General features: G+C 47.1%; 1 protein-coding gene across 1 annotated transcript in view; it reads right to left on the bottom strand.

The window, feature by feature from the left end:
• Positions 1-9,405: 9,405 nt before the first annotated feature.
• The window catches only part of INTS4 (integrator complex subunit 4), a 60,014-nt gene continuing 58,842 nt past the window's right edge, over positions 9,406-10,577 (bottom strand). Inside the window, exon 23 of the mRNA XM_054974628.1 lies at positions 9,406-9,651. Coding sequence (XP_054830603.1) covers positions 9,458-9,651 — 194 coding nt within the window. The 3' untranslated portion in view covers positions 9,406-9,457. The remainder of the gene's footprint in view (positions 9,652-10,577) is intronic.

Here is a 10,577-nt window from a genome sequence, read left to right as displayed (position 1 = left end):
GGCGCCCGTGGGCACCATAGCACCTGCCTGCACGTTACTTATTTATTTTTATTTATTTCAAATTTGTATTCCGCCCTCCCCGCAAGCGGGCTCAGGGCGGATACCAACATATTAAAAATACAATTAAAATACAATTAAAAATTCATGTTCATTAAAAACAACACATTTAAAACTAGGTGGTGGACAGCCTTCACAGGGAGGGTTTTATACACCCCTTTTTTCCAGGCCGGCGGAAGCCCAGCCTCAGCCATATGCCTGGTGGAACAACTCTGTCTTGCAGGCCAGGCGAAAAGATAGTAAGTCCTGCCGGGCCCTGATTTCAGCAGACAGAGCGTTCCACCAGGTGGGAGCCAGGACCGAAAAGGCCCTGGCTCTAGTCAAGGCTAGGCGGGCCTCCTTGGAGCCAGGGACCACCAACAGCTGTTACCTGGCACCTGCTAAATTTTTTTCAGAAAATGAGTGGGGCTCTTGCCCAACTCGGCTTCTTCTTGGCTGTTGGAAATCTGTGCAGATTAAAAATGCTTTGGCAGCAGCTGCCACCACCATGTTGGTTTTATTCTCTTCTCTCCTCTTTACCAGTGTATTATTTAAATTACCTTTCTTCTGTACACTTGGACTACCTGTGTGTGTGTGTGTGTGTGTGTGTCGCCCTGCCTCCCATCGCAGTAGGATTTCCAGGCCGCAGCACCAAAGCCCTGAGAGGAATTAGCGGGTGTTAGGGGTGGGGCTGGTATCCTGCCATTGTGTCCGCTTGCTTAAATCACTTTTGGTAAAAAAAACAGAAGTGACATAGCAAACGTTCTAGCATATCACAAAAAAAATGCAGAATGCTAGAGCGTATGATATGTCACGTCCAAGTTTTACCAGAAGAGACATAAGTGTGCCAGCCCCACTCTGGCACACATTAGTTTTCCTTTCCCATTTTCTCTTACTTGTGCCTGAGGCACAGGTGGGCAACGAAAGGCAGTGTTGGGAGACATCCTGCTATAGAGCCAGGCCTGGCATCCATACGTGGCAGCCATTTTGTGATTGGTTCCACCCAGGGCTTTCTTTCTGGGAAAAGAGGTGGTGGAACTCATTGGGTTGCCCTCGGAGAAAATGGTCACATGGCTGGTGGCCCTGCCCCCTGATCTCCAGACAGAGGAGAGTTTAGATTGCCCTAAGCTCCCCTCTGTCTGGAGATCAGGGGGTGGGGCTACCAGCCATGTGACCATTTTCAAGAGGTTCCAGAACTCCGTTCCACTGCGTTCCTGCTGGAAAAAAGCCCTGGTTCCACCTCCCATGGCAGACATTTGAGATTCTGAAGTTGCCAACATATTCCTGGCAACGAGTGTGAGGTTTGGGGGGTGGGACGTGTGACATTGATGACATCACTATATCATTTCTTTTTTTGTCTTTTTTATTACAACTTTTATTTAAAAGAAGAAAAAAGACAATAGGAAGTGCATAAAGAATCTTAGAGTACAGAAAAATAAATTTAAGCTGCAACAAAAATATAAGCAAAATATATAACACAGTTAAATTTCATATTACTCCTCTCCCTCTCCTTAATTACCTATACCTGATATTTTATACTCAACAGTCTATATTCAATCATATACATCACATTTTATATTCAACATTTTTGAAATCTTGATTTTATAATTGATCTATAGCCATACTAACTATTCTTGGTTTTTCTTAATTTCCAGCTACGTAATCAAAGAACTAACTCAGTTTTTCGTAGAATTCCTGTGTTACTCTGTCGTGCATATAAGAAGTTAATTTAGCCACAGACATACTCATACAATTTATCCGTCCATTCAATCACATCTGGACAAGTTTCTGTCTTCCATTTTGTTGCATATTCAACTCTCGCGGCTGTCACCATGTACTTAAAAAGTTCGCCATGTGCTTTTGTGATATTAATAAGATATTTAATAACATATTTTTAGGATTCAGTTCAAAGTGAAACCTTAATGTCTTTTGCCTCTCTTAATGTATTTTTTTCCAATGTCTTCTCGCCTTCTTACGTGTCCACCACATATGATAAAACATTGCATGCCTGCATTGATATTTCCAACACTGCCCAGTATAGTCTTTACTACATCCCTTCTGAGTACAAACCCAAAGTGACGATGAGTAGCTCTAGGAATCCCTGCAATTGTATGGCAAAACTATAGTGATTCCTAGAGCTAGCTTTGTGCCCAGAAGTGGCATGCTAGCAACTTGCCAGAGTTTGCCCTAAGTGAGTTGCACCCACCACCCCGTGTCAGAATTCCAGAGGCGATCACAGGCTCAAAAAGGTTGGGGATCTCTGGATTAAAGGATTCCTGAGTCAGCGTTGGGCATTTAACTCCCAAGGGATGGCTGATCGCAGAAGGGGTAACTCCCTGCTCAGAGATCTGACCGGCTCTCTCTAAAGCAGTGAACTTGTGGATCTTTTCAGACTGCAGGCTGGCACGCCCACGGTTGAATTCTCTCTGAAATTCAATACGGAAAGTAAGATATCCGGCTAGGTGTTTACTCTAAAATACAAACCCTAGCTCTTTACTGGACATGCTAGTTTTCTCTCCCCCACCCTCGCCCCCCAATACAGAAGACTCTTTAGGAGGGCCGAATCCACACTTCCCTACCTTCCGGTTTTCTTGCGCATTTCTCGCGCTGGATTCTATCCCGCAATGTCCCAGTCTGTGTCCACATTCCCTTTCTTACTGAGTCAGCATCGCGCTATGCTTCGTTCACATCCCTGGGAGAAAAGCGGGATAAGGGGTGGGCCTAGATCCGCCGTCGCCAATGACGACATGACGGGGGTTTTTTTAATTTAATGAGAGATTTCCGCTATATCGATTTTCCGCTGTATTGCAAATACGTTTGATTCATAGAAAACCACGCTGCATCGCACGCTCAGGCCATGCGAGACCGAAGTAGCATTTTCTGCTGGTCAGAGAACCCCAGGAGAGGCCAATGGGTCACTGAAAAAGATTGCCGACATTGGTGGGACACAGGTGTTCGCGTGGCCAATTGCCACAGACTACTGTGTTACCGCTCAACTATATTTATAGGATAGCGATTTTTTGCTATACGGATAATTTTTAATTTAAAAAACCTGGAAAGAGTCAACCTTTGCAGCCACAGTCTGCTTATTGGAAATTACCTAGGCGGTCCTTCGGCAGTAAAACATTATTCACTGTAAAAAATATGGCAAACCCCCCCCCCCCGATGCCTCCACGGGCTTTTTACAACGCCACTTCCCAAACCGCTTGGGATTTGAAACGGGATTGCGCAATAGCGCTAGGAAAGCACCCTTAAAAAAAATAAACTGGACGGGGGTGCGGGCATGCCTAGGACAGAGTTGGGACCATAAGAATTGCTTGGCAAGGGGGGGATGGTATTCCGGAAAGGCAAGAAACAAGGAAGTAGGGGTGGTTAAGAGGGGGTGGTGTCTTTGTGAACCGCTTCTATTTGTTCACATCCATGGTGAGAACTGCACAAGAGAAGCGTTGGAAAGCATGACAAACTCGTCTGAGGTGCAGCGCAACAGATGCGAAAGAATGACGGGATTGAGGTGAGAGTATGTGAACAGCCCTCTGAGAAGCGCATAAATGGCGGGAAAATAGCAACAAACTTGAGCCGTGTGGATTCAGCCGTGGAGAGGAAAGCTTCGATGCAGGCTGCAATTAGCCTACGTCAGAGAGCTTTCCCAGGCTTGCAATCTGCTATGCTTAAAACCCCCAAATTTCCAAGACCGAAGGGAGGGGCTTGTAAGCAAAGATCCTGAACTATGTCCCCCTCCTCCCATTTTGGCGATGCAAGAATTCCTCAAATGGGTCAGCCCTGTATCCACCGCTGGCCCAAAGCCTCTTTTCTACAGGGAACTACTGCTTGGCACATGACTGCTCAGGAATATTTTATGGCCCTGGAGGCAGCAAGACATGCCCAACAGAAGACCACAAAACAGCTTCCTTTGTCCGTCGCACCCAGCAACAAGGAAAAGTGCCCGTCACATCAGCTGACATAAAGCCATTCTGGCAAACTCTGTTACAGCACAGAGCCAATTCTGGGCTCAGAGCCAGGAACGGCTGACCCTCCTAGCTCCTGCCAAACTAAGGCAGATCTTGCATATCTCTACGCAGCAGGGAGTGTAGAAGCCATTTGAAAGTAAAGTGACGGGAGGCTTGTTTACACTGGCAGGAGTCACGTTACACTTTTTCCTCCATGCTTTAAAAAAAGATAAGATATTGCATCTTTAGGTTATGCTTCCCAATGGTTTAACCATCTAGGTTGCAGCTCAGAAAAAATGATCTTGGAGCTCACGGCCCATAAAATCACACACGGCATCATTTGCCTGCAAGACAACAGTCAGCACAGTGTCGCAGTTAGTGTCAGAGCCAAGCTACAAGTGACGTCTTACACAGGTTGGACACTTGCCAGCTTACCTCAAGTTTTGATGGGAAATGTAGGCGTCCTGGTTTTACAGCTTGGCTCTCCATTACAGCTGCAAGACCAGGATGCCTACATTTCCCATCAAAACTTGAGGTAAGTTGACAAGTGTCCAACCTGTGTCAGGCGTCACTTGTAGCTTGGCTCTTAGATTAAGATCTGGGAGACCCAGGTTCGAATCACCACTTTGCTCTGGAAGCTTGTAGGGTGGCCCTCTCTTTCAGCCTGGCCCGCCTTGCAGGGGGGTTGTTTTGAGGATAAAATAGAGAATGGGAGAACAGTGTTGAAAGCTGCTTTGGGAAGAAAAGCAGGGTATAAATAAATGATGTGAGCCATAAAGACAACTGAAATTTTTTTTTTTCATTTTATAGTAGAAAATGTACAATTAAAAGGATATTTTCACGTGCAAATTTTTCTTAAGCTGTGTAATGAACAAAACTTGGAGTGGTTTTCTGTTCCAAATGTATGTCTAGTTTTTTTAAAAAATGTTGTCCGCCTTCATGCTATGTTTTGCTCAAGAGAACTTGCACAACTCCCAAAAAGGTAGTGAAGAGATTCCTTTGGGATACTGACAGGCCATGTTAATGTTGCCAACCTCCAGGTGTGGCCTGGAGCCTTGCTGCTTGCTCTCAATAATTTTGTTTTTCCTTCTCACATGTGCAATGTAGGAGGGAGGGACTGCATGAATGATTTAACCCTCCCCATCAGGTGTTCCACCACCACCCTGTTTTAATAGCTTAATTGCACTTGAAATCTATATCAGTTATTGCCTATGGGTTTTAGCCAAGTGAAGCTAAACAAATAGCTATACAGTGGTTGCTGCTATGTTGGTATTTATTACTATTACTATAATTGGTCGAGACTTTTATAATGTTTTTAATGAATTTTATGAATTTTGATAGACCCAGAGGAGTTAGCCATGTTAGTCTGTAGTTGCAAAATAGTAAAAAGTCCAGTAGCGCCTTTAAGACTAACCAACTTTATTGCAGCATAAGCTTTCGAGAACCACAGCTCTCTTCGTCAGAGGCATACATCTGTGGTTCTCGAAAGCTTATGCTACCATAAAGTTGATTAGTCTTAAAGGTGCTACTGGACTTTTTACTATGAATTTTTATGGATAACGTGTATATTTATTGTTGCTATTGTGTTTTAAATGATGCAATCCGCGCTGAGCCCGCTTGCGGGGAGGGCAGAATAGAAATCCAATGAAATAAATAAATAATAAACAAACTAGGGCTGCAGGCAGCATTGAGGCAGCCAAGAAATCTTACAGGCGTTGGTAGCGATTGAGCCAGCTTCCGTCCCGGTGCGGTCAGCAAGTTGTTCAAGACCAGCCTTTCCCCAAGCCCTGAGAAGGTGGGATAGAAGGGTTACAGCCCCCCACCCAAGCTGCTTTGGGTGGGGCTAGAAGAGATCAGCTGGGCTAATCTTGCACAGGCACTCCTGTCTAATCAGTTAACTCAGAGGCGAGTCCTGTTGCAAGCAAGAGACTCCCCGCTGCTCATGTTTCAGAGACTTTGAACAGGCTGGCACCACCTGTGACCTACGGAGTGGAATGCAACTCCCCAGGCTCCGCTGTCTGTGGCCAACCAGGTGTCTGAGAACCCCCTTTTTCTGCAGATCCAGGCATGCAGGAAACCAAGATGGGGAGGGGGCTTTAGCAAGATCCCCAGTAAGCTGCCCTATGAGGCTTGGGGAGGGGGGGGGGACCACATTTGGTTCAGTAAATCACAAATCAGGAGCCCCCTTTAAATGAAAAGGCTCTTTGTACAGCCGAGCTCTTGAGGGGGAAAGATCGGGCTTCTTCTAAAGCAGAGCGGTCAGTTACTGAAACAAACATCCGCCTCTCCTTCTCAGGCAGCGACAGCATCCAGCATGTTCAGTTTCGTTGAAGCGTTGGTCTTCATTTAAAGGGGAAAGGACTGGATTTTTGTTTGGTTGGTTTTGCTCTCTGGCTCCTGCCCCGCCTGTTATGGACAGAGGCAACGTACACGGCTCCGCCGCGGGGACTATTTGCACTAGTGGCAGGGCTAAAGGTGGCTTTTAAAACACGTTAGAATAGGCTTCCTCGGGAGGTGGTGGGCTTGCCTTCTTTGGAGGTTTTTAAGCAGAGGCTCGAAGGCCACCTGACAGCAATGCTGATTCTGTGAACCTGGGCAGATCATAAGAGGGAGAGCAGGAAGGGTTACATCTGTGCTTAGTTCTCGTGGCCCCTTCTTACATGCCCAGGGTAAGGCCGATCGCCACTTTGGGGTCAGGAAGCAATTTTCTCCAGGCCAGTTCGGCCAGGGATCCTGGAGGGGTTTTGCCATCTTCTGGGCATGGAGCAGAGGTCACTGGGCGTGTGGGGAGGGGAGGAAGTTGTGAATTTCCTGCATTGTGCAGGGGTTTTGGGGGGTGGAGCCTGGAGAGGGCAGGGTTTGGGGAGGGGAGCGGCCTCAATGAGTTATAATGCCATAGAGTTCACCCATCAAAGCAGCCATTTCCTCCAGGGGAACTGATCTCTTTAGCTTGGAGACCAGTTGCAATTCCGGGAGACCTCCAGCTACCACCTGGAGGCTGGCAACCCTACCCTTCTTACATGCCCAGGGTAATGTCGACCACCACTTTGGTCAGGAAGCAGTTTTCCCCAGGCGAGTTTGGCTCAGGGATCCTGATGATATTCGGGGCATGGAGCAGGGATCACTGGGAGACAAAGTGGGGGGGGGAGGGGAGGTAGTTTTGAATGTCCTGCATTGTGCAGGGGGCTGGACTAGATGACCCTGGAGGTACTTTCCAACCCTATGATTCTATGATGAACTATGAGGGTGCCAGTCCAACTCAGGGCAAGATGGCCAACTGGCTACAGGCACTTGGCCACACCCACAAGATCGCAGGGGAGAGCAACCAACTCAGCATTGCACTTCCTGCTTTTCACCATCGCAAAACGGAGGTTAAAAAGACCAGAAAACCAGAAAAGAGGCTTCCATGGCACAATGGGGGAATATGGTAGCCACAGGGGCCAGGGCAAAGAAAATGCAGGGAGAACTACTTTGTGGATGCTTCGTTGCCAAATTTGCCACCATGTGTAACAAGTCAGACTGTGCCTGGGCTGAAGCAGTAGAAAAAGAGAGAGAGTCCAGTAGCACCTATAAGACTAACAAAATTCGCGGTAGGGCATGAGCTTTTGTGAACCACAGTTCACTTCTTCAGATATAGCTAGAATGTGAGTCCATCTGTCCTTATCTCTTGGAGTGTGGAGTGATTGCAGAAGCTGAAAGCTCATACCTCACAAGTTTTGTTAGTCTTATAGGTACAACTGGACTCTTGCTCTTTTCTGCTGCTACAGACAAGCTAACACGGCTACCCATCTTGTGCCTGGACTGTGCTGCTTTAGATGACAGGGGAGGGCTCACATGGTAAAAAAAGTCACTTGCATGTAGAAATTCGGCACATCGGGGAGAAGGCAAGCCTCGAACCCTCCCCTGCTTGACACACTGCTTTTTTATGCGCCCAGATCTTTTTAGCAAGCAAAGTTCACACGAGCAGGGTGAAGTGGGACAACCACATCTGATTTACCAGCTCATGGAGAATGAGGACAGCAGCCCCTAGATCAATTTTTTGGCTGGGCAAAGGGCCCAGTGGGGAAGGTTTTTCCTGAAAATCCAAGTTGCCAGTTTGTTCTGGGCACAACAGAAGCCACAAAGTAGTTCAAATCCCACCTCTGCCTGCATTGCTGGGTGACGTTAGTGGAGAGGGCCAAACTTACAGCTCTGACCAGAGATAAAACATTGTCTACCTTTATGGTTAATTGGAAACCCCTTACTGACTTTCTGCGTGAGGCGAGAAAAAACGAACTGATGATTTATGGATTTTTAAGAAGATACATTTGGGAAAAATAAACAGAAGGGGGGGGGAAGTACTGAAAAGGTAAATGTTGAAGGTATCGAAACTACAAGTATAATGTTTGTAAATGTATGACAGGTGTACAGAAAAATGGAAAATGAAATATGTATTAGTTTTCTTTTTTTCCCCTTTTTGTTCTTCTCTTTCTCACTTTTTGTATTCCTTTTTCTTTCTTGTTTCTTTACCCTTTTTAGTGGGCTTTCAATCTTATCAATAAAATAAAAAGTATTCTTTAAACAAAAGTTTGCTGGGTGATCTTGGGCTAGTCACGTGCTCCCAGCCTATAAATTAAATGTTGGTCGGGTCCTTCATTGTGAAGAAAGGCAGGGAATAAACCAAAGAATAAATAAAATGCAACTGCCCACTGCACCGGGAAACTTCCTTTTGTAGGACGGGGTGCAGTGAACCGTGGAACTGTTGCTCCCCTGCTGGATCCAATGAAAGGCCCCAATTTGACTCCCAAAATGGGGCAAGGAAGCACTTCGCTACTACCTGGCTGTGTGTCACAACAGCCGTGTGCTCTCTCCCCCAGCTATGGGCTGGCTGTGGCTTCTATCAGCAGCGGTAACTGTAGGAGCGCGAGACGTTATTTGCATGGTGAAAGTTCTCGTAAACTCACAAACAAGAAACCTTCATACATTGGAACCAGCTTCATTAGGGAAAAGATAACAGAGGATTGGACAGCCAGCTGTCCAATATGATTAAATTCAGGGGCATCACCTTATGCACAAATCATCACTGTGGAGAGTGGCCATGGCTCAGCGGTAGAGTATTTGTTTGGCATGTAGAAGGTCCCAGGTTCAATCCCCGACACCTACAGTTAAAAGGATCAGGCAGTGGGTGATGTGAAAGACCTCCACGTGAGACCCTGGAGAGCAGCTGCTCGTAGAGTAGACAAGACTGACCTTGATGGACCGGCGGTCTGATTCCGTATAAGGCAGCTTCATGTGTGTTCATGAGCGTGTTCACTGTTAAGTAATCATGTCTAAATCGGTCTAGAGAAAAATACTCTTTTTAAAATTGGGGGAAATGTTTTTGCCTGACTTATCTGCAATGTGCACATGACCTGAAAGTCCAAACAGTTTCCATCCTTCCAGGTAAGCTCATCAATCTTTATTTTATTAAAAAAAGGTTCTTTCAAGATGCGCTTTCACCGTCTGGCTGGCTTCGGCATGATGTACACTTTGACGGGCTTGCTGAACGGAATAGTCCCTTCGATGCCGTTCTCGGACGGCGGGAGCAGCTCCGTGCCGTCTCCCCAGGTGCTGCGTGAGAGTCTCGCGGGAGTTTTGTTTCTATCAGAACTGTACGCCAAGAGCAGCCGCACTTCGATCTGACACGGCTCTGCGTGGGGAGAAGAGACAAAACGAAAACAGTCATCTTTGCCTCAGAGCCTTTTGTTCGTGGGAGAGAAACCAACAGCTCGGCCCTTCCTTCCGGAACTAACTTTGTCACCGACCGGTTGGATGGGTCTGAACTTTGCCAGTGTTCATCCCACCGCATCGCTCCAGACTGAAAAGGGCAAGCCAGGCTGAGGCTGGTTTGGCAAAAGGAGAGGAAGTGCCATCGGGGAGGGAGGGGAAAGCATTTCCACAGCAGTTTGGAAGGGCATTGGTCTCTGAGTGCCAGCAAATGTCAAAACGCTAACCCTTCCCTGGTTCATTCACACGGTCGACTGCACTGGACATTCACCGAAATCTAAGAAGCTGTTTAGCCTGCATTGTCCTTTTAAATTTAAAAAGTACCCTATGAGGACCTAGAGACAACCTAACACATCTTCCGCCCACTCTTCATCCCAGAAGCTCCAGGCGGAAAACGTGGTCCTCCTTTCCACCACCAACCTGTGAGGCACTCTACGAGAGAGCGAAACTAGGCTAAGGTGACCCAGTGAGCTCCATGGCCGAGCAGAGATTCAAATCTGGGCCTCCCGGGTCCTAGTCCCGCACTCTCCGCTACACCACACTCGTTTATGTGGCATAAGCCAGGGTTCAAAGAGGCAGCTACGGAAGTGAAAACAAAGTTCAAGGCTTAGAGACTGGCTCTGTTACTCGGATGAGAGCGGGCAGCTGGCGTGCTTCCTTTTGCAAGACCCAAATGCTACCTGCTCCTTTGACTCCCCCCCCACCCCCCGTTCTTCCTTTCATCTGTGCCAAGGGACCGTGCCAGAGCCTCTCTGAATGCCAGGCTCAGCTCTAGCAGGCAGGAATAAGAGTCCCTCGGGACAGTTGCGGAAGAAGAGGAGAGTCAACACCCCAACGAGAACAGGACCC

The sequence above is a fragment of the Eublepharis macularius genome, chromosome 3 (assembly GCF_028583425.1).
Source record: "Eublepharis macularius isolate TG4126 chromosome 3, MPM_Emac_v1.0, whole genome shotgun sequence".
NCBI classification, from domain to species: domain Eukaryota; kingdom Metazoa; phylum Chordata; class Lepidosauria; order Squamata; family Eublepharidae; genus Eublepharis; species Eublepharis macularius.
The sequence above is the reverse complement of the archived record's forward strand: the minus strand, read 5'-3'. Positions and strand labels throughout refer to the sequence as shown.